Source organism: Diadema setosum, chromosome 14, assembly GCF_964275005.1.
Source record: "Diadema setosum chromosome 14, eeDiaSeto1, whole genome shotgun sequence".
Taxonomy (NCBI): domain Eukaryota; kingdom Metazoa; phylum Echinodermata; class Echinoidea; order Diadematoida; family Diadematidae; genus Diadema; species Diadema setosum.
The window spans coordinates 14729462-14752971 of NC_092698.1; the positions used below are offsets into that span (position 1 = coordinate 14729462).

General features: G+C 36.1%; 2 protein-coding genes across 3 annotated transcripts in view; one reads left to right on the plus strand and one right to left on the minus strand.

Annotated features, from left to right (window-relative positions):
- LOC140237631 (uncharacterized) overlaps window positions 1–15988 on the plus strand; it is a 28255-nt gene extending 12267 nt beyond the window's left edge. Inside the window, exon 11 of the mRNA XM_072317556.1 lies at window positions 15868–15988. The gene's annotated coding sequence lies outside the window, so the exon portion shown is untranslated. The remainder of the gene's footprint in view (window positions 1–15867) is intronic.
- Window positions 11211–23510, minus strand: part of LOC140237632 (normal mucosa of esophagus-specific gene 1 protein-like) — a 32665-nt gene continuing 20365 nt past the window's right edge. For both annotated transcript variants that reach the window (XM_072317557.1, XM_072317558.1), the window contains exons 2-5: window positions 18796–18879; window positions 15944–16032; window positions 12637–12697; window positions 11211–11730 (exon numbers count right to left, since the gene is read on the minus strand). In XM_072317557.1, coding sequence (XP_072173658.1) covers window positions 11653–11730; window positions 12637–12697; window positions 15944–16032; window positions 18796–18879 — 312 coding nt within the window. In that variant the 3' untranslated portion in view covers window positions 11211–11652. The remainder of the gene's footprint in view (window positions 11731–12636; window positions 12698–15943; window positions 16033–18795; window positions 18880–23510) is intronic.

Genomic DNA, 23510 nt, shown 5'->3' on the forward strand with positions numbered 1-23510 from the left:
AGTAGTATTACCTCAACCTTTCTTCAAGCTTCAGTGCAATAGGTCAGGCTGCCATTCACTCTGAAACCGTGGCATTCTCAAGCCGTGTATGTAACAAGGGAAGAGAACACAAACCTCAAGCATACTGGTCATTCATTCAGTCATCCATCTTATATGATTCAGCTTGGTACCCAAGTTGAGTAAAATTTGTTGATCAACTATTTTACTTTTTTTTTTAAATTAGTGTTTGCTTTTCTGCTTGTTTTTCTTCACACATTTTCAAATTTATTACAAATCCCATGAATATGAGTTAAGGTATTTTTCCCCTACAGTAATCCACACCACACTTCAATATCTGTTATAGGCAGGAGAAGTAATCAGCCACTCCATATTCAAATTGACTTTGATAAGTAGACTCCATTTGGACTTTCCTAGTGACAGAAACTTCATTAATGTTGAACATGAAATGAAAATGGTATTGGATATCATTTTTTTTCAGATATCACATGTACCTTCGAAAAACTGAAATATGTCACAACCATGTGTATGCATATTAGATGAGGGGATGTTGTCATCGCATCACAAGTCTTCCTTTAACCTGTGAAGAAGCTTTCTGTGAATTTCCTATTTATGAAATGGAGGAGAAAAGAAAGAAGATTTTGTGTTCAATTGTTGTTGGTGTAAGAACCGAGCTGAGGATGAAATCATCCCTTCCATCAGGAAGGGTACAATGTGTCCTCTCTTTCCAATGATCTCCTTGTGCAACTAAAGTTAAACAGAGATCTTGTTCCCTCTTAGACAAGTCTTCCCACCAAGGTCATTACCCACCAACCCCTGTCTGCATGCACTTGTCAAGGTCTTTCACCTATTTCTTAGCAACCTACCTCCCACTACTTCTTGCAGTCGAATACTAATAGTGAGGTCAAGGCTCTCTCAGACAGGTGTTTCCAACTGCTGGAAGTGTTTGATGGTTCACTGATCAGGTTTCGTTTTCCATGTTCCATTTCTTTCTTGAGATTTATTGATGACACCTGGATGTCACTCGTAGTGGGCGGGAACTTGTGGATTGTTTCTGTTGGTTCTCATTGTATGCAGGATATGGGATGAAACCTGCTCATTCCAGTTCATGTTAAGGAGCCTGGGATAATTGTTGCACCCCTCCTCGAGGGGCGTGTCACGTGTCATAATGCCTCCCGTGAGCCAAATATCTGATTACAGTCAATTTTGCCTTAGTCAAGTCAATTTTAGGCTGAAGTAATAGCTTCACTTTAGAGAAAATTTGACTTAGATGAGGGGTTAAAATCATAAAGAAAAGAGAACTTGAAAAGACCTTCCACTTAGGTGATTATTCAATGCCCCGTCACTGTACAGGCATGCTAACCTTGAAACATTAAACTGCACATGACTTGAATATGAGACCATCCTGAAGCAAATAATTTTCACACAACAATAGATATATAATGTACTCTTAAATGAATCCCACCAGAATTGGAACAATCATCCCCCAGCATTCCCACTGATTCCCACTGATCAGTTACAAGCCATCCCCTTTAAGCAAGGTTGACTGTACTTCTTCAGTGAATGTGCTAGACTAGGTGTGGCATCAAAATGAGTGTTCTCCTCAAAATCCAGCTATTTCTCCAGGTTGCGTGCACCACATCTTCTAAAACCTACCAATCATGTCAGCGAAAGAGACACTGCTGATTCCCTGTGCTTCATTATCAAGAGACTGCCCTCCACCCAACTTCTCTTAGCTTATATTTGATGTGGTTGTACTACTGGCTGTCTTGCCCAAGCTAAAATACCAATTTATCTACAGATTTCTTCATAAAGATTTTCTTCTTGACAATAAGTTCACTTCCCCCTCATCATCTTTCAGTCCAACAAATGTGACATTCACTGGGTCTGAGCTGTCATAAGTTAGTAACATTCCACTGACTCTGACATCTTCCATGCAAGTGTGTTGCCTCATTTTTTCTTCTGTTTTTGCACTGAAAATGTATCCATGTTTCCATTTAAGTGTCTTCTTACATAATTTATACACAGTGTGTAGCTGCAGCATAGAATGCTTCTTTATTTTTTAGTATTGATTCTGAGCTGGTGCCGTAGTGTCTGTATTTGGACTGTGCTTTATAATGAATATGATTCCAGTGGTACTCACTTTCATTACCATCTATTGATTCTGATGAAGGCCCAGGTCACCCTTGTCTCTATTTTTGTCTTGTGATGTTGCTTCGTATCTGTTTCTATCTTTGGATCCTGTTTCCCAGCCTGGTTCACTATTTGCCTCCAAGTCCTGAACTGATTCCTCAAGGATGGTTGGCTCATGATGCTGTTTTCATGGTTCTCTCTCTCCATCTTTTGATGCCATTTTCCCGGCTTGATTCCCCCCTTTTCCTTTTTTTTTTTTTTTTTTTTTTTTTTTTTTTTTTTTTTGATGCTGTTTCCCGGCCTGGATACACTTTGTCTGTACATATCCTAGTACTCAATTTAATGATACTTCTATTCATTTTACTACTTATTCAGAGCATGCTACTTCTACAAATGTAAAAGAAGAGAAAAAAATAATCATACTTCTAATGATGCAGCACTGGAATTAGGAGATGAAGATATCTGCTAAAGGCTAAATTTACAAAAATAATATTATTATCCTGTATCTCCAGCTTTAATGGAATGTCCATGAGTTGTGGTTTGGATACCATACTCATAGTTTGGATTTTAAGAGTGGTAAAGATTATGGAAGTGTAACAACATCAAACTTTCATGACAGACATCTGTCACTTTAAGACTACAATCAATCTGTGTATAGAAGGATGAGCAAAGTCACCTTAATTCTTGTCCTTTCTGTCACCTCTTATGAGCTCTATCATCATAGATATTAGTGAATGAGTGAATTTCCCCCCCCCCCCCTTCAGATCACGGTTGACGATGGCGCGATTGTGGCAAAATTTTGCCTGAACATAGAGCCGGATGTCAACTACAAGATTACATGGTCATACAATACGAAAATATTGATTTTCTATTTTTAGTAAATTGATTATGCAAATTTATGCATGAAATTATATTTTCACCTGTAACTCCATTAAAAAGACTGGAGGATTGCTAAATTTTTGTGTCAGAATTCCTCAAGACACATTTAACAATTTTCTTGTAAAAAAAAAAAAAAAAAAAGCACGATCGAAGTCAATTTCTTTTGTTTTTTATTTTTTGTTAACTTCTTATGTATTTTATTGTTTTTCGACCTTTTGTTTTCTATTGTTTTTTCCCAAAAATTTGTTGCAGGCACTTTTTCAAGCTTATCTACATCCGATATGATTAATTTCAATTATTTGAAGTTGAAATAATCTAATTTATGTCAATTTAACAAATAAACACAATTTGCATAATTGGATTTGCACACGATATCATGAATTTGAGCTGTTTTCAGGTTGACATGCATATGCAAAACATTACATAATTTCAGAACGGTGTACCCTGACATTGCAAATTTGGTCTCAAAATATGCGGGGGACTTCAATGAATAAAGTGATGAAACGACGCGGCAAAATCTTTGCGCGTTGCGGAATCGTGGTGCAAAATGTCGAGGGTTAAACTTTGCAGTTATCAGCGCCAGGTCCATTTCTGTGAGAAAATTTGTGTAAAGTGGACATTTTTGCGGTGGTGAAATTTTTGCACATTTTGCACAACCAGAAACTAGAGCAAAAATAAAAGCACACAAATAGTTTTGCCTGTTGAATTGATGTATTGATTCCGCGGAATTAAAAGCACGCGAAACTCTTCTATACCTGGCCGAGCGCGAAAAATTAGTCGCGCAAAAATATCCACTTGTACAGTATGTGGATGAGACCAAAGTCACTGTGTTGTGTACAGGTGTGAAAACTGTAAGCTCCTTACCTGTCTTTATTTGTCTGATTTTGGTGAAAGTTTTGCTATTTACTAAAGTCAACTTGTATATGGATTGGCATTGCGCTTGAGAAAGCCCTCTTTACATAGTCTTTGTCAAACCTCCTCTTTTTCGTAAATTTAATACTTTTTCGTAAATTTAATACTTTGAATATATTTGATTTGTATACTTATAATACTGCTGTTTTGGGATTTTATTATTTCAAAGATATGTTACCTCATTATATTTCATGTATGTTTTCAACTAATAATGAAATTCATAAATACAATACACGAAATTGCAATAGATTTCATATGTGGGTAGTAAAAACAAATCTGGTTTCAAACTCCGTACGTCACCAATTTCCGTTAATCTGGTATTCAATTCCTGGAGATATTTTTTCACGCAATAGCCTGTCCTCATTTAAGAAATTTTTGAAAATATACCTTCTAGCAAATCACACATAGTCATAGTCAATTTATCATATCATTTGTCTTATGGTTTTGTTTTGTTTTGTTATGTTATGTTTTGTTGTATTTGTTGGTTTTCTGTCCATGTCTACACTTTGTACCTTAAAAATCAATTATTTTGTGCATAATCGTAAGGGAACTTACTTCACAAGGCCTTTTGGCTTTTCTCAAGCTCTCTTTTTTCATTTTCACTGTTATATGTAAATGATTGATTATCCTTTTGTGTATTGTAAAATCCAATACTGTTGTATTGTTTTATCCGAAAATGAGATGAATAAATGAATTGAATTGAATTGAACCTCTTCTGTAAAAGGCATCCAGTATCAGAAATACTTATGCCAGTCTCAAAACTTCCAGCAGATTCCTAGCAGTGAAAATTACATAATCCTTAAATTTATAATTATTAAATATATGTGATGCTGTCTTCCAGTCACTTCTAGCATATATGTCTATGTCATAGAAATTTATGATCAAGAATTCATTGTGGGTACTAGCTGTCATTGAAGGCTGTATCATTTAGAAACCACTATGATGAATGTAACTGAAGTGCTAATATCTTTGGATCTATAAAATGGCAAAAAGTTATCATTCAGTGTAATTTACTTTGCAAGTTATCACCTCTTAATATAATTTAATTGCCTTTGTGGTTCCTTCCTATTTCACATCTTATTGAGAATAGTCTTTTATGTAGATATTATTGTATGCTGACACACTTTTTAGTCATGATCCACTTCATATTATATTTTGTATCTTGCTTAATTTTTTATGTTTTGTTTTTGTTTGTTTGTTTGTTTGTGTTTTTTTTTTTTTTTTTGCTTAGTATGTGTATAATATCAATGTCAAGTGACATAGTATGTATAAATAAATGTGCTTGAACTGTCCGTTGTATCTCGAGTTTAAGATCGATGCAGTTTCAGTAATTCAATTCAATTTCTGGAACTTGTGTGTGTTGCTAGCAATGACTGCATTTTTTTGTCAAAGGGCAGGCTTCCAGTCGAGGAAATTGAAAAATGTTACCCCGGTAGAAGCCGTTTCCCTCATTCATGCTCCCAAGTGGCCCCCCTGGATGCGGCTATGTTTGATCCCACATTTCACCAGCATCTCATTCCACACGCAGCCAGGTATCGGAGGAAAGGGATCGCCTCAAGGGTGTGTGTTACAAACAAAACCAAGCCGTAAATATCTCCCGTTGGGACTCGTCTGTTCTTAGCCCGTGGGGTTGTGTCTGTGTAGTGAGCTGTCAGTTCTGCTAGATGCCACTGACAGAGAACAAGTGGAAACTTAACCTTTGGCATGCCACACAAAGACATGCACACACTTTCTAACATGCACACACACATAACACACACACACACACACACTAGGCTTGACATATACTCTTTGTGAGAATATAAGGATTGCATTAATATACCAGCAACAACCACTTACATAAGCTGATGATAGCCGATGATGAGTATGTACGCCCATGATTTTTTATCATGGCTCAGTACTTATACATCGATGTAGGGCAATTTGTCTAGCAGCTCTTCTAATTTGCTCTTAATACAAATGCATGTCTGAATACTATGCAAGGGAGAGATCGTTGTGGTTATACATTTTGTGAGCTTTTCTAGCACTAAATTGCTCCAAAGTTTTTTCTTATTAATATATTGAATCAGAGAAGCCCAATGTAAACCAATGCATGCATACAGTATCAGATTTTATGGATTTTTTTTTTCTATCTCTCCCTCTCTTTTCTCTTTCTCTGTCTGTCTATATATCATCTGCGAGAGGAGCAGATGTGCAGGTATCAGATATTTGTCTCTCTTTCTCTTACATCCCGCATTTTGTGTCAAGGATGTTTGGACAAGGTGTCCAGACTGCCTGTAAAAGAGACATGCCGAGCCGATAAGATTAGCATGGCACAAAGAAAGATGATATGTTTTCACGGCCCAACCTCTTCTTATTGTCCTCCAGTTTTTTTTTTTTCTCTCTTTTTTTTTTTCAACTGGAGGAGGAATGGGCAGGATGCTAAAAGAAGCTCTGATTTTGAGACACAAACTGTCTTGAATTTCATCAGGGAATGTTGGGCTGGCTGGCTGGCTGGCTGGCTGGCTGGCCATTGTTTATATCTGTGTCTGCATTATCGTAATTGCCGCTGCTGCTGCCTATGGTGTCGAGAGGAAAGTCTCATGTTCTCATTTATAGTGGCTTATAAATGCATTTCCAGTTCAGGAGCATTGGAATTGATTTTGTGAAAGCTCTGTCAAGTCCAGTGCAATGTGATATTCATGCATGCACCATTTAACCCTAACTAGGCCGGGGGGCCTAGGCCCCCCCCCCCCCCTCGACGTTCCGCGCGATGTATCGCTAACGTGAAAAGCACGTTCGACGGCCGAGATCTGGAGGGGGGGCCTGGGAGGCCCCCCCCCCCCCTTTTTGAACTTTTGAACACGTTTTCCAGTCGGAGAAATGTTTTTGGTGTATTTTCCCTTATCCCCTATATTCTCTGTCGGGGTTGGGGAATTTGTTTGTAGACAAAATGAAAATGAACATGATGAAGGGAAGAAGACTCAAACACCATCATTTTAGTTTGTAGTTGACACATAAAATGTTTCAGTTTCTTTCTGCATCAAGAGTCAGAGCCATGAATATGACAAATTGGTCCTTGAATGGTCCTTGAAATGTCCATAGATTTAAACCCTGAGTTGAACCTCATGCAGTCAAAGGAAAAGTTTATTCACACATGGAGATTCAGTGAATGAAAAAAAGACAAATGAAATACTCAGTTTGGCAATCCTTTCAAAAATTATGAATTGATAATACACTATGTGTCGCCCTCTTTTGGTGAAAACTCTACAACCATGGTGTCACACAATTAGGAGGATGTAGAGAAAGTACAAAAGCTATGAAGAATGATATTTGTTGTGACAAATGTTGGTAGCAGGCCAAAGGAACCCATGTCTTTCATTCAAAAATACGTAATTTACATATTCATTTCTCCTACAGTGGCCTTACAAATTGTTATGATCCACGTTCCAGTCTGGAGGGGCAGCACATAGAAGTAATTTTTGAATGGATTGCTCAATTTCATTTTTAAATTTTGACCAATCTGTTTCACAAATCTCCCCCACATTTGATATATATGCATATATACGTTTGGTTGAACTTCCCCTTTAATGCTCCATAAATGGACACGTGTATTTGCCATACGTGTCCGTCGTCACATAGAGAGACAATGATTTAGAGAGGTATATGTTGGGAGGATCATAAATATGTGATTTATGGTTGTTTTATTAGCCTGATGTGCAAAATTTCCTGCCTGGAGGTTTATCCAGGGAGAGACTGTGCCCACAGACAGTACTTAGCATGTGACCCAGCTAACTGAATAGACCTCCCACCCCCCCCCCCCCCACACACACACACACACACACACACACACACCCTCTGGAAGCCCCAGGAATGAAAATTGTGTCATACACCTTCAGATTTTCCAACAGCTTTTCATAAAAGTATAGGGCTGAAATCTAGAATGTTTTAGCCCAGATGACCAGGTGTTTTAAAATATGACATATCAATGATTCACAAACAATTGTATTCATCTTGATGATGAAATAAGGCATCCTGATTAGTCAACATGAATATCATTAATATGTCTCAGTGATAGAATATGATTTAAGTTGTTTTGTCAAAGTTGTGCATACTAGTGGTGAGAAGATTTTTTTTTTTTTTTTTATCTTTTTACCAGTGTACTTTAAGCATATTTGTAGGTATGCATGTCATTCAAATTCATAAGAGGAGTCATTCCCCCTGGTCATCTTTTTCACCATTATTTATACAGTCAAACTTACCAGAAGTCAAATCTATTTAGACTGAAGAAATAGCTTCAATTTAGAGAAAATTTGACGTACGAAGGATTAAAATCAATAGAATATAAAGAGACTGGACTCGAAAAGACTTTCAACTTAGGCGATTATTCAACTTATGCGAGGTCAACTTAAGCAAGGTTGCCTGTATTCTTTTAATCACAAAACTCAGTTCATTGGATAGGCAAATCACAAGCTATACCTGTACCAGAATTTGATGACCATGGAGCAAGTAAGCATGTGTAAAGTCTGAAGGCATTATTAAACTCCTGGCCTATAGCAATTATTTTATGTTCATCCACTCTGTGGTAAGGTTAATCACATATGATATTAGACTTCCTGCTGTCATCCTGTATTTCCTCCAGGTGAAATCCAGAGAACCATCAAATGGTTGGGGAGGTGTAATTGTAGTAACAGACATGTGCGTAACAATCCTTCCTCATCCAGTTCTATTGTAACACATTTAATGTTTAGCTGATTATTTGTGTGACAAAAATATGCCAAGTCCAAAGAGTCTCCCAATTTAGTTGTTGGTAACAGATGTGTTTTCATGTTCTTAAAAGTGACAACTTCCTTCAACCCATTAGTAACTGAACCGTCCAAAACCATCCATCTTTTTTGTTTTTCTTTGATAGTTTTATGCTTTACTATTTTTATTGTTTTCATGTTGAATATAGTTATGTAATTTGAAAGAGGTCAAAGGTCAACAGAAGTATGTCAGAATTATTTCTGTGACACATCATTCTGCTTTAAAATTCTTAGTAGGCTTCCAAATAAACTTAACTTGTGATTGATCAAAATAAACATGCAGTGAGTTATTTTACATAATTTAGAAAATTGTCGAAATTAGAATAATATTGCTTTACCTTCTAGGGAACCATAGGCCTATGTATGAAATCTTCAATCGCTAAAGGGTTAAAGACTACTGTGGATGGTCGTAGAATTGCTGTGAATTATTAAAAAAAAAAAAAAAATGCACTGTCATATCCATATTCACTCTGTGTTCTCATGTGGCATTACATTGGAATGATTATTGAATTTGTTGATTGCTTTATTGCTACATGGTGCTTCAAGCATGTACAGGAAAAAAAAAAAAAGAGAGGATCTTGAGAATACCATAATTTCTCACAAATGAATTCAGTAGAATGTTTTGAGGGAGAAAAAATCTTCAACTGTTGTGCCAAATGGACTGTGAGGACCAAAAAATTGTGACAGTTGCAAGGATGTGCACTATTTCCTGAGGCATCTGTCAGTCAAGAGGGGAGGGGGTGGGAATGGAGTGGAGGATGTATGATGTAGAATATTATAGTATCATTGTTTCTGTAATATATACTTTTGTTGAAACTGAGAAGAAGAAGAAAAAAAAATCTTGCCGTATCAACTTGCCAGACTGGACAAACTCACAACCCATAACCGCATGATGTATAGCTGACACACAGCGTGCCATGTATTTATTTTCTCACGTCTTAATGTGAATGCCAGACATTCCTCCTTTCTTCTGTATTTATCATTCATTTCCACCTCCTTCTTGCCTTGGTGCGAGTGAGGTTAAGCCATATGACTGAGCAATCACTCTGTCATGACCTAGGAGTATATCAGAGGTGCAGTACATTGCACTTATGCATCTCACTCACTTAATAGTCTTCAGTACGCACCATTCTAAAAGGGGAATACACCTTGAACAGCCATTTGAGACTTTGTACCACCTGTTCTTTGTGCAAATATGACAAAGATTTTCATTTGCACATCAATAACAACGTTACTCTGATATATCTATGTTATCTTTCAAGTGTTCTCGTACAGTACAGCACACTTACATAGTTGAACTATAGAGCCATGTGAATTATGTTGCGTAGGAAATGATAAATATGGGTAGCATTCTGCAGTACAATGCCAACATCTAGTCATTGCGGTAGTTGCTTTTCTTGAAGATATTCATTCCAAGTTAATTATGATATATATTTAGAATGCCGTTAGAACGTCAGCGTTGCTCAGCTTTTCCAACGTTTATCCCATTTTGTCAGGTATGTTTTACCACCCTCTGTCCATACATAATGAGATGTGTTTCACTTTTAGCCATTCATTTTGAACACATATTAAACTGAAAAAGAGCAACAAAAGTCAACTCCAGCCAGGGATTTTCAAGTGCAAAGTATGACCAAACAAAAGGATAAATGCAGACATATCCACTTTACTTTGCTCTAAAAGCTGCACATTCATGAAAACAGTCAAAGGTAGTACTTTAATCAATTCACTGTGAACACAGGCCAATCCACTATCTGCTTTTTTTTGCATGTCCTGTCAATCTTGAATCACCAGATTCTATTCAAATATATACATACATCACTGCATAGGAGATAAATATCACGTGTATACATTTTCTGTCACTGGATAAGGTAGACATTACCAGCACTGTTTGTGAATAAATTACTAAAACCTACCTCAGGAATCAATCACTGCACATCAATTTGTTACACGTATTGAAAAATATATTATATGCTAAACAAATAGACTTGTCAATTTGTATAGTCACTGTATACAAATCAAAAATGACTCATCAAATCATTTGATAAAATTTACATATATATATAATACACTGGGACATCATTCAATAGTTGAAAACAGTAAAAATTATTTGTGTGGATTATGTTTTCACTATAGGCAAGTTAAGTGCTGCACCTCATGAGACAAATCTCAGATATTTTACAATAGGTCATACCAATCAAGTTCTGTCTCATAGCGCTTTCAATGTCTGTGATATTGCTCACTTTTATACCATGTAACAAAATTATGAACCCAGATCTCCTTTCTAGTGCAGTAGACTATCTGTCCTCAAAATTCTCTAAAATGACATAGACAAAAATTAACAATGCTGCATAGCGTTTTTCTCTATACTCTAAGCTATTGATGTAGTTTGTCAAAACATAATGTGAAATTCCGGTTAACACTTAAGAGGGATATTATTTCATCTTTTATTGAAGCAAAAACAAAGCAAGAATCAAGCAAACAAACAAACTAAGAAAAAAAACCTGTCTATTATTGACAGCTGCAGCACATTAGACTGGGGATGCCCAGAAATGAACAGTTACATGAAACACAATCAGAACCTGATCGTATTCATGCCACTTGAAGAACATGTCAGGTACTTTTCTTTTCAGCACCACATGTGAAATTTTGATAATCCATTGCTTTTGTCAAATGCCATCCTGCCTAAAGAGATTATGACGGGATTTCTTCAGTGCATGTGACATAAGCCTTCCTGTCAAAATGAAATGAGCAAAAGCGATCATCTCCGTAAGCTGTGCCACACAAAGTTTTGCATGTTGCATCTCGTTCAGCTTTTCAATAGAAGCCGGGAATTTTCTGCGCTGCTTAGTATCCTACGGACTGTATAACTCAAATGATGAACTAGCGAACTAGCTGTAACCCCTTAGAAGATCCCTGCAGATTCATCAAGATTCCGAGAGTGATCTATCTACTTGCGGCTTCCCACTTCCCTCTGAAGCTCCTCAATTACGGGATTGCTCCTGTATTTCTGGTTCAGAGTGAGGAACTGTAATGCAAGAACAGAAAAGAAAAAGGAGCATATATAATTTCTGTCAATTTTAGGACTATGAAATTTAGGATGTAAAGTACATTTTAGATGTATATTAGAGTATATATGTGTGTGTATATACACACATGCAGATATTCTCAAATGCACAGACATAAAATAATTATTATATATATATATATATATATATATATATATATATATATATATATGTAAATATATGTATACATATATATGAAAAAAATATATATGTACATGTATATATAATATCTCAAAAAATATATAATTTATGGTAAAATATTGTGGTTTTGTAGGCCATTTATATCGGAAAAATAAAATATTGCACCACCAAGTTTTTACCATTCAGCGTTAACTAATTTAATCTGAAACTCAAACACTTTAGCCATGCTACGTCTGTAAGTTGCAATTGGAGAGCACTGTATTGAACCCCTACTGTTGTAGGAAGGGTTACAAGTTGTTATTCTGAAGGTTCGTTATTCCAAAGGTTTGTTAATTTGAAAACTGAAAAGAGGTTTGACAGAGCTTACTCCAAAAATCTGAAAATGAAGTAAAGTTTGTAATCTGAAGGTAGTATGCACTGAAATTGGGAACTGTCAGATTAAGGATATTTACTTCAATTTAAGATCAATAAACCTTCAGAAGAACAAACCTTACTTCATTTTAGGGATTACGAACCTTCAGAATAACGCCATCAATGTTTGAATTAATGAATGCTTTCTGATTTTTGGATTAATGAACCTCTGGGTATGTGAGATTTGTGTGCTTCAGAATATTGAACCTTGGGAATAACAAACCTTATTTCATTTTCAAATTAATGATCCTTTAGAATAATGAACATCACCAGTTGAAAGTTATGATGCTTAAAATAAGAGCACTCCATCCTACCTTCTGTGGCTGGTTTTCCCTGACCTTGACCCAGGGATGTGGAGTGGACTTCTTGAAGATCCTGTCGATGAGATAAAAATTAGTTTAGCAAAAAGTTGTGTGTGTGTGTTGGGGGGGGGGGGGGGGGTTCCGTTTGTATTATATATCTGGTACCTAAAAATCTTCACTCTTGACCTTAAAAGAAACACTATCTACACACTTGTCAATTGTCAAACATTTTGCTCACATGATATATAATTAGTATAACCTGTCCATCAAAGATTACCCATACTAATCAGAGAGATATATGACATTGTGTATCTACCAGTATTGAGTATTCAAATTCCCAAGAGTGATCAGTGATCTTTGTACAGTGGGTATTAATGATATTAGAGGGTAACACCCCCAAAAAAAAAAAAAAATAAATAAAATAAAATAATAATAATAATAAAAGGAAAAAATAAAAAAGAATATAATGATATTAGAGGGTAACACCCCCCCCCAAAAAAAAAATAAATAAAAAAATAAAAAAGAATATATATGTATAATAATAATAATAAATAAATCAATAAATAATAGCCACCAACCATGCTCTCTTTGTTAGAACCCTTATCGCATTTGCGTTACATGTGTTTTTACACTCATTGGAAACCAGAATTGTTTACTTAAAAAGACGATGTCGCGTTTGTAGTTGATGTAGATGGTGATCTTGATGGTGATGGTTAGTCTGTAATTTCTTGCTGTAGCATTAGCTGCTTGTGTGAGATGTAAGAATGAACTCCCTGTTGAATTTCTCAGCTTTTAATTTGGAATTTCATCTGTACAAAGGAAGCATTTATTCTGCAAAAGTTAGGTGTTCGTCATCAAAATGGATCAATTTTTAAGGAATTTTGGTCACATACTTTTACATACATATTTTAAATACAATGACCTGAACAGCCCATTTCTATGTCATATCCAGTGTTTTCATTACTTCTCATACCTATAGGCCTACAAAAGTGTCTCAATATAAATTATAAACATCAAAATTACCATGATATTTCCTTGAATAAAGTATGTGCTTGTGACAATCGAGCTAATCATTTTTCACAATATCATGGAAGAGACTTGACTTTTGTTGAGATATAAGATGTTCTTTTTAAATGAAATGAAATGAAATGAAATTTATTCATATTCCACATAGTGGACATTATATGATAAAATATACAGGCTATAACACATAGTGGATATAATATCAATACTATACAGAGTATATAACATGTATATACAAAATATCGTGATATTCTGAGATAAAATCACACCATGTACAAATGTGGAGGGGACTACTTAGAAGCACTGCTTGTTAAATGTAGTCCCCCTACATATTATAGACAAAATAGTATCAAAGATAAGGCTGAGTGGAATAACAAAAACACCATATATACACTATTTACAAGGGCACAATTATGAACCGTACTATGGATATACAATAAGTCATGTATATGTTACAAAGCACAGGTTTATGTATAAAGTGTTTACAGTGTACATTATATACCATTAGAATAATGAATGAAACAGAAGATAACCTTCCGAGTATACTTAATGAAAGTACTTCTAGAAAACATTGATTGAAGTATACATACGTTTTATTACCATAAAACTGTTTATCAATACTTATCAAGAAACAAAGTTTTGAGCTTATACTTAAAGCTATTCAAGCTCTGAGCTTGTTTTAGTGAACGATCAAAGGAATTCCAAAGCTTAGGACCAGTAAACATGAAATTTCTGTTACCGAAACTAGTTCTATTTTTAGGAAGATGATAATCATTCGCATTCCTTGTTGAGTAATTATGTATAACATTATTTTTTCGAAACATTTCTTTAAATACAGCAGGGGTAGCGTTAATTTCTACATTGTACATAAAACAATGTAGAACTGTTGAACTGTACTTTTATGTTGAACTGTACTCTCAAACAGCAACAAACTCATTTTCTCAGGCTTAGACTAAATTCTTGAATGTTCTTGTCCTATATTAAACACATGCAGTCTTCCATTATTCAATTGACTGGTCTGTTTCTTCATGTCGAAAGCAAACTAGACAAGAAAAAAAGGAAGTCACCAACTAGTGGTAAACATATTCATGAGATCAGTATTCATTGTTGAGGTGAATATGTTAAAATTCCCCTCCGGTTTCAACGCCTCTTTGTTGCCATGTCTACAAGCCGACACTCCACAACATGTTACTCTTAGTGGGGTCCGAGTGTGAGCTGACTCCCCGCTGGGTTTGTAAATTGAAGATGTTGGGGGCATACTTTGAAACAGAAACCGATCCGCCGGCCAAGTGGATTGATTTCACTCGGAGTTTACGGAAGACATACAAGTGTACCTACCCCCATCATCTCCCTCCCTCTCCTATTTCTCACCATCTCCCCCCTCCCCCTCCTCTCCCCCCACTCTTTCTCCCTTCCCTCCTTTCTCACTTTCAGTTGCTATCTCTCTCTCTCACTCACTGTAACACTTCTCTGTTTCTATTTGCGCCTCATCAACCTTCCAATTTGATGGCATGCATGTGTACGTCAAGATTGAAAAGTGTACCAGGTATGCACACTGCCCAAAGAGAAAGGCATACTGATAGGCGAAAATAGAAAGACAGGAAAAATATAGTTGCATTGTAGCCATATATAATCAGAAAGGTACCGATATGCTGTAATATCAGTCTTATGTCTTTTAAATTCTCCTGTTATTTCAGTTAAGCTGATAAAAAAGGAGAAAAAAACTGAGAAAAGTTGTGCTACTCCTGTACAGAGATTTTTAATTTGATTTAATTTGATTTATTCTCTGTACTATATGGCACATCATTTACAATTCCTTCCCCCCCCCCCCCAGCAATATCAAACATAATAGGTGTATGTACGTGTATGGTACTACACACACTGGCTATTTTCTCCAATTTCAACCATTTTCCACTACACATACATCTGTGACATAATTACATGCATTATAGATTACCATACAGAATGGTTGCCAACAATCAGCTAAAAGCTTGACTCTTCGGTAACCGATGATACGACGACATTAATACAATGAAAGAAGGGGGTCAAACATGATGCTCGTGGAATAGAGGGATAGGGAGAGAGAGACAGAAAGAGTAAAGAGAGAGAGAGGGAGGTGATAGAAACCTCCTGATACTAGTCTTGCCAGATCAACTCGTAATACATACATGCATACATGCTCATGTTCACTACGTTCCACCATTCTACTCATTGTTACAGCTTTTTGCAGCATTGACGGGGAGACTGCCAATGGAGGGCAAGTGGTAGAGAGATTAGCCATGCATCATATACTCACGCTACATCTGTCTTCTTGAAGAGACTGTAGCCAGAGAAGGCGGTCGCCATCATACACACCGCGCTGACACAGAAGATCACAGGCACCAGCTGCAGTGAGATATAAAGGAGGAACCAGGAAATTGGGGAGAAAATGCATTATTGATTATTAAATTCCACTGTGTGGCTCTGAGACACAATGACAAAGAGAGAATGCCTTTCAAGATTATGGGAGGGGTGATATTATGTGTCTTGTGTTTGAATAAAGTCTTGATCAGGAGATCAAAGTTGATAATCAAATTACCAAAATGAATTGCTTTTTGACTAACCCAGAATGTAGACAGGTGCAACCTATCCTTATTTGTTTTCTTGAAGCTTCTTTGATTTTTTTTTCTCATCGATTGTATTTGATATCCTGAATTAGCAAGAATCTAGGAGACCCTGGTAATAAGAGCTCATTTTTTAGCCAGTTTTCCGCAATGAAATTTTTTCTAATTTTTTGTGGAGACTCCCAGATGATGAAAATTCACATTTTATTGAGATTTGGTCTGCACACAAATTCTTGAATACAACATCTAGAGTTTGAATTATCAAGGCACTTTCATGTCAGTTTAGAGGAAAGAATTTGTAAATTTAAGAAAAATAACAACTGGCATTATACATATTTCAGATTGGAATTATGGCATGAAGCAGGTGTGTGATGTAATATGATTCATATTGTTTTTCCAAATTTTACTGATTACAATGATTGCATAAACTTGTTACATCACTGGAATTGAAAGTTGTGTTTTTCAATCAATTGCTCATCCATATGTATTTCCAAAGGTTGTACAGTGAGACAATGCCTATTCAGTGTAATTCAGAAATCGGTCTTTGTTTTCCAAGATTTGAATGTTACATGTATATGTATTTGAGTTCAATTCAAAGCTGAATATCAAGAGATGATAATTGGAGTAAACCGAAACTCAATTTTTTTCCCAGTAATTTCCATATTTGTTTTTATTTCAATTTACTCATGGACCATTTGTATTATTACTGTACACAGTAGAGTTTTTGGAAGTGAAGTTTTACTACGGAAAACATTTTTGATATAAATTGTGCTTTCTGCTGACGTCCTGTGGCTTCAACATCATATTTGTGGTTAAAGTGGAACAAATATTGACACAAAAGGTATCCAATTCTGTAACATTATGGGAGGTGAAAACAAAATAAAGTAATGAAGATACCTCAAGTACTGTAGTAAAAGCCTTCATGCTTGGATGTACACTTTCTTTTTCTTTTTTGACTTAAAATTGCACAATTGAGTTTTGGAACATATCAGTACTATTAATTGAGCTTCCTTGTTCCGTATTCTAGATTGAAATGGCAAATACCTCCGCCAGTCATTTCTTTTATTCCACATCTGACTATGTTGCCCCTTTTAGACCACAAACAGTGACGCATGCATGACAAATATTGAATGAAGGGATGCATCAACTTTCAAGTTTCTAGAAAGCTGGAGAGTGCACTCCATTATACAAGAATGATGTACATCCTGGTCAAAGAAACTAATAAATGCAAACATGGTAAGCAAACTTTTGTGTGTTTGCTGTTATGCGGTGATTTCAATTATAAGTTATATGAGCTTCACCTAAGCTGTTTATGAGCCGAAGCTGTTGTATGAGCTTCACCAAACACACACATTTGTGTGTGTTTGCTGTTATGTGGTGATTTCAATTATAAGTTGTATGAGCTTCGCCAGAGCTGTGTACATGAAACTTATTGTTATCATGCACTTGAAGCTCGAGTCCGTCTGACAAGCCCATAATGGTCTGACGAAACTTGTATGTTTGTGCAAATGCTTCAATAATCTTCAGGCAAAAACTGTTCTGTGAAACCCCCGATACTTGGTAGTAGTCACCTGAGTAATACCAGTGCCATCAATCACATATGAAGAACTTTGCCCATTTGTTTTGCTTTCGTATGATTCTACATTTAGTCTTCAAGATTCATACAGTCCAGTCTGCAAGGGTTTATGTTAACATATACATTTGTAGTACTGTACATGTTGGTTGATCCATAGCATAAATCCAAGTTTTGCAACTGCAGTAAAGCCCTAGTGAACCACTTCAGTAGTCCACAGTAATACTGTGTCTTTTTTCCCCATTTTTATTTATCTACCACAGCCAGTGTTACCCATGTATTAAAGATATTGTATGATACATACAGTGTACTCATTAATGGTTTGAGATAGTCCAATTCAATCACATTCCAAAGGTGTATTGCAGTGTACACTAATGTACAAGAAGTACACAATTGACCTTGATGACTTTCTTCTACATTTTTTTTTACTTACAGCTGATGTTATGTATTCAAGAAAATGTATATACAGTATCTTATATCTTTTTTATGAATTGCTACTTTATCATTATTCACCCAGAGTGTATGAAAATGATTATTTATTAAATATTAAAGGCTTGCAAAGCAAATAAAAGGAAATGTGTGTGTATTATATCTATTATTTATGGGTATGCATACTATACGTGTGTTCTTGACTGTCAAGGATACTGTAACGAAGAATTTGACTTGGAATTTTAAACACTTTTATATTAGCAAACTGTATACACATGTGCATCCCACAAATACATTTGGAAGACTGCCTCAATTCTGCTTACTCTTATTTGCACTTGACAGTTATTAAAAAATGTATAAGTTATTTTCAGTTTCCAATTGAGAAATTGATTAAAAAAAACTCTTGAAACCATATTAAAGCCAAAAGGAGCGGTAAAACTCCATGTTTTTTGTTTTGTTTTTGTGTTGGTTTTTTTTTTTGTGATGGCAACATCACTGCTCTCAAATATTTAAAGTGTTCCCTTCAAAAATTGAGATTCTCACCTCATAGTTTGCCATTCCCTTGAGCCTCGCAACGATACCTTGACCTCCGATCCCGTGGCCCATTTTGGTCTGCTTGGAAGAGAGCTGAAAAAGATAAACATGAGAGCACATTACGTCATAATGTGAATGCATGCCCATCTATTTGTGTATGTGTGTGTTTGTGTGTGCATGTGTATGTGTTGTGATTTGCACATCGTGAAATATTTATGACTTGTCTGTGATTCATCTTTATTTGTACTGTATGAAATTTACATGACTTGTATGGCTTTATAATCTTTAACATTGAGATCCAAGTGTTCATTTCTTGACAAAATACGGAAAGGGTTATAACGAGACAGTATGAAAAGCAGTGAGGAGTTTTTGTAAAGAACGCTTTTAAAGTTCTCGTTTACATGAAAAAAATTATAACACTCAAATCATTCAAACTATGGAGCTACGTGAATATTAGCTCCTTGTTCAAACTAAAGCAGCATGAGACTTCTATTTGTTTCGTTTGAGGGTTTTTTTTTTTTGCCACCTTCGGTTGAATAAAAAGAAAACATGCTTATGCGATCTTAATTTTGTTAGACGTCGAAAAAGCTTCAAGCATTGTGATTTTGTTTTTATTCGTGTTGGCTGATGTGCTATAATCCATTTACCCTGCATACCGCATGTCGTTTTGCTTCTGGGTATAAAATGAGAGAGACAACGGATGAGGCCGTGTGTGTATAATCTGTGTGTGTATGTGTGCGTGTGTTTTTGTTGTTTTGTTTTTTTTTGTGTGTGTGCAATAATGCAACATGGGTGTTGTATATTATTACTCGTGTTTGCTGAAAGACATCACCTGTCGATCAATTCACGTTGAATGGGAGAACAAACGGTGCCTACTTCACCCAGGAGAATACTTATCAAATAATTTCTGACAGCTTGTAAGATGACCCACCACCAGCCATTCAAAGGCTTTCCCTATTTGCCCAGCATCCCCAAAAGCTAGTTTCAACAATACAATTCAATTCAATTCAAGGTTATATTCATTATTTGTTTCATACGCGACAAGAAGGGACGAGTGCAATTTCACTGATGAACAGGCAAAATTAAACATAAAAAAAGATACGCTGTCGAATGAAATCTGATATGTGTGGCATCATCGACATTTCTTTGATTAAAGTGTGAGTAATACCTATAAACAAACTGGAAATGCATTTTTGGCCAATAAATTACGTGTTTATTTAACTCAAATTTTTGGCGTCCCACGCCTTGAACAGGAGTCTTGAAGAAATAAAGGCGTGGGACGCCAAAAATTTGAGTCACCTTGAGATAATTATGATTTATTGGCCAAAAATGCATTACCAGTTTATTGTTGTTTTTGTTTTTGCTTTGTGGAGCCAATAAAATGTCAGCAGATTTATGCATACATAATCATTATATTTTATTTTATCATATATATTGTATTTTATCCGTATATTGTATTATATATTATATTATATTATATTATGTTATATTATATTATATTATATCATGTTATATCATATACATATTACATTATATTAAACTGAGAGAAAGAGAGAGAGAGAGAGAGAGAGAGAGAGAGAGACGGATTAATACATAGTTATAGACAGAAAAGAGATAGACAGAATTTGATTAAGCTATTGCTCCTGACTCTGCGATGCACCAGAACTCATCGATGTACCTCCACTCTTATGCCGTTGAATAAAGAGTGGGTGAAGGTCATGGGTAAAGAAGACACAGCCAGACAAACAAGTAGAGAGAGAGACAAACAGAGAGACAGACAGAGACAGGGAGAGAGATTGGTCCTCTTGACAGACGCGAGAGAGAAAAACAGTAGAATAGATTGCAGCGCCACGCAATTTTCTTGACTAGGGCTCTGCAATTCCCATTCCGACTCTATTTCAGATTTAAATCTCTCTACCTGGCGTCAACAGATTCTCCTGATAAAATTGCATTCCCTGATTTCCATCACAGGGGAGACTTAGATCTTGGGTCGATAGCTAAGGTAAGAACAAAAGAATAGAAAATAATCTTCGCATTGTTTTTCGAAGAACGCGACAAAACAACAGTGCTGTATATACATACAATCGAATTAATCGTAATTTTGATCATAGCTTGTAGATCAGTTTCTTATCATGTGGAATGTCTCAAGCTCTCCATTTCATTCGCACCAGTATACGTCTTTCCCCTTTCTTACACCATCGAGCGCTCCAAGAATACATTATCTGCATGCTGTATAATCATCTGTTTTGGATTTTGTAAACAACTCGTTGAGGAAAATATGGTCTGATGAGGAATGACTGTATAGCAAGAATGATCACTACAAGTTTTGAGAAGCAGTGCAAAGATTACGTCAGCGGTTATCGAAACTTTAAAAGGAACGATACAGTTTCGGAAAAGATGGGGTTTGAGGTTTCCAACGTTTTTTAATGATGATTTTTTTTTTTTTTTTGTGGAGATAATGAGAAACCTCTTATGAAATATGAAAGAGCATATACTTCTAAGAGGAATTCAAAGTTTGTTAGATTGAAACTTGTTGAAATGGCTGAGATATCCGAAACAAATAAGCAATCCTAATAAAATGTGAGACCCACCTTTTATTAGGATTGCTTTGTTTTACTTTGTTTATGGATAACTCACCCATTTCAAAACCGTTTTTCACCCGATGAACTTTGAATTCCTCTTAGAATTTTAAGCTTCTTAACGTTTCATAAAGTGGTTTCTAGATATCTCGCAAAAAGTTAAAAGCTGAATTCTTACCTCAACCATGCACTTGTAGCTCGTAGCTCCTAATTAATAGTTTTGAGTATTGGCAAAAATCTCACGTAACTTTACATGTCGCTTCAGCTGTATTTTGTTCTCCACTCTTCTTGCATAATTATAAAGCAGTTTCAATTGATACGCATCTTATACTCGTGTCACGTTAAACTTCCAATTTTCCAAGCGAAGCTTCCTAACATCTTTTCGCGCGCACACACACAGAAACACACACACAAATACAACAGAAACAAAAAGGGGGTGCAGAAGACGACTTAAGTTATATTGCCAAGCTTTCTTACTTCATTAAAGATAAATCGAATAACTCGTAATCAGATCTAGTGATCAAATCAATGATGGTAACATTCAAATGTGCAGCTTCTGCATGCAGGCCTAGAGTTTCATATATCGCCCATTCTTCGCTGCATAGAACCACGCTTAAAGTAGATCTTTAAGTGTGACCGACTCCTGCTTTATCCGCTGCATTTAAATCGACAGGACTAGTTGCAGTTAATAGCCCAAATAAAGCGTGCAGGGACGGCAAAACATCGCAACTGGACAACATATTGATCTTGGAAAAGAGCAAGATCTTGAGAAACTCCAGATACGTCTCGTCGTTAAGAGGAGCGAGAGATGAGAGATAAAGAAGGGAGACGAATCTTGCGTACTAGCAGGTACTAGAGACTGACTAGATTACACAAGTAACCTCCCACGCACGTCTATGATGACACACGTCAAGTAGATTTTTAATAGTTTCAACAGCATGTTTGGCAAGTGCGTTCGAGACCGTCGAAAAGATACATCGAAGGCGGTGATAAATTTAGAATATAAATTTTAGTTTAGATGAATTCATTAATCATATTAAAAAATTGAAAAATCAATTGATTACAATCTTACATTATTATATATTTTTAGGATATGCTATGGAACTTGCAAGAAAGAAAAGGCATGCATTCGCTCATACTTGATGACCAGATCGTGATATCATTTTACACATATAGAAAACAACACAAAAAAGTTGCATTTCTTTGATGTGAGGCGATATTGATTAAAAATTACGAGATTCACTTGAATAACTATATATAAAACAACACTAGCTATTTTCATCTGGCAGATCTAGTCACCCTTAAGATATAAACGGTGATACCAGGTATGGGATACCAGGGATGTGGCGGGTGGAAGGGGGGGGGGGGTGATACGTTAGTCTGTATTTCACGAAATGTCAAGTGAAGTCTCTACTTTCCCGACTACGACGCCAGAGTACTGTATTTAGATAGATCACTTTCTTTCATGTTTCTTTTTTGTTGCCCCCCCCCCCCCTCACGCCAATAATCTTACCAAGCGTATTGACACGAAGGGGCGAAGGGGGGAAGTACTGAAAGTGGGTTTACGTTAGATGGCCTCACGTGACATTGCCAAGGTGGCGCCAATAAAATTCTGAGCGGAATTCGCACGACAGACTTGTGATCTTCAGTCCTGTTAAAACATATACTTCTTGATCGTGGTTATTTTCGGGTGCTTTTCCCCCCGCACAGTAGGTACGGCAAATTATGTACAATGTATTCTACGAGAGTTCCACTTCAGCGTGTTGCATGATGCATGGAGTGCGGCGATAATGCAGGCGCGCTATCTTGGCGTATTTTCCTTTTTTTTTTCTTTTTTTTTTTATTTGAAAGGTGAATTTGAAGTGGATTGAAAAAGGGTACTTTATGTCTTATACTGAATCTCTGCACGTAAAATCTTCAGAGACCAAGTCCATTTCCGTGCGCAAATCTTTCTCTCTCTCTCTCTCTTAAAACAAAGTGCATGCGTTATGTGTGTGTGTGTGTGTGTGTGTGTGTGTGTGTGTGTGTGTGTGTGTGTGTGTGTGTGTAAATTTCGTTGCATGTTGTATAGTGAAGAGGCTAATGTATTTAAAGTTGAAATGCGTGCATGCTGTTAACAAAATATCTTATTATTTTCTTACGGCC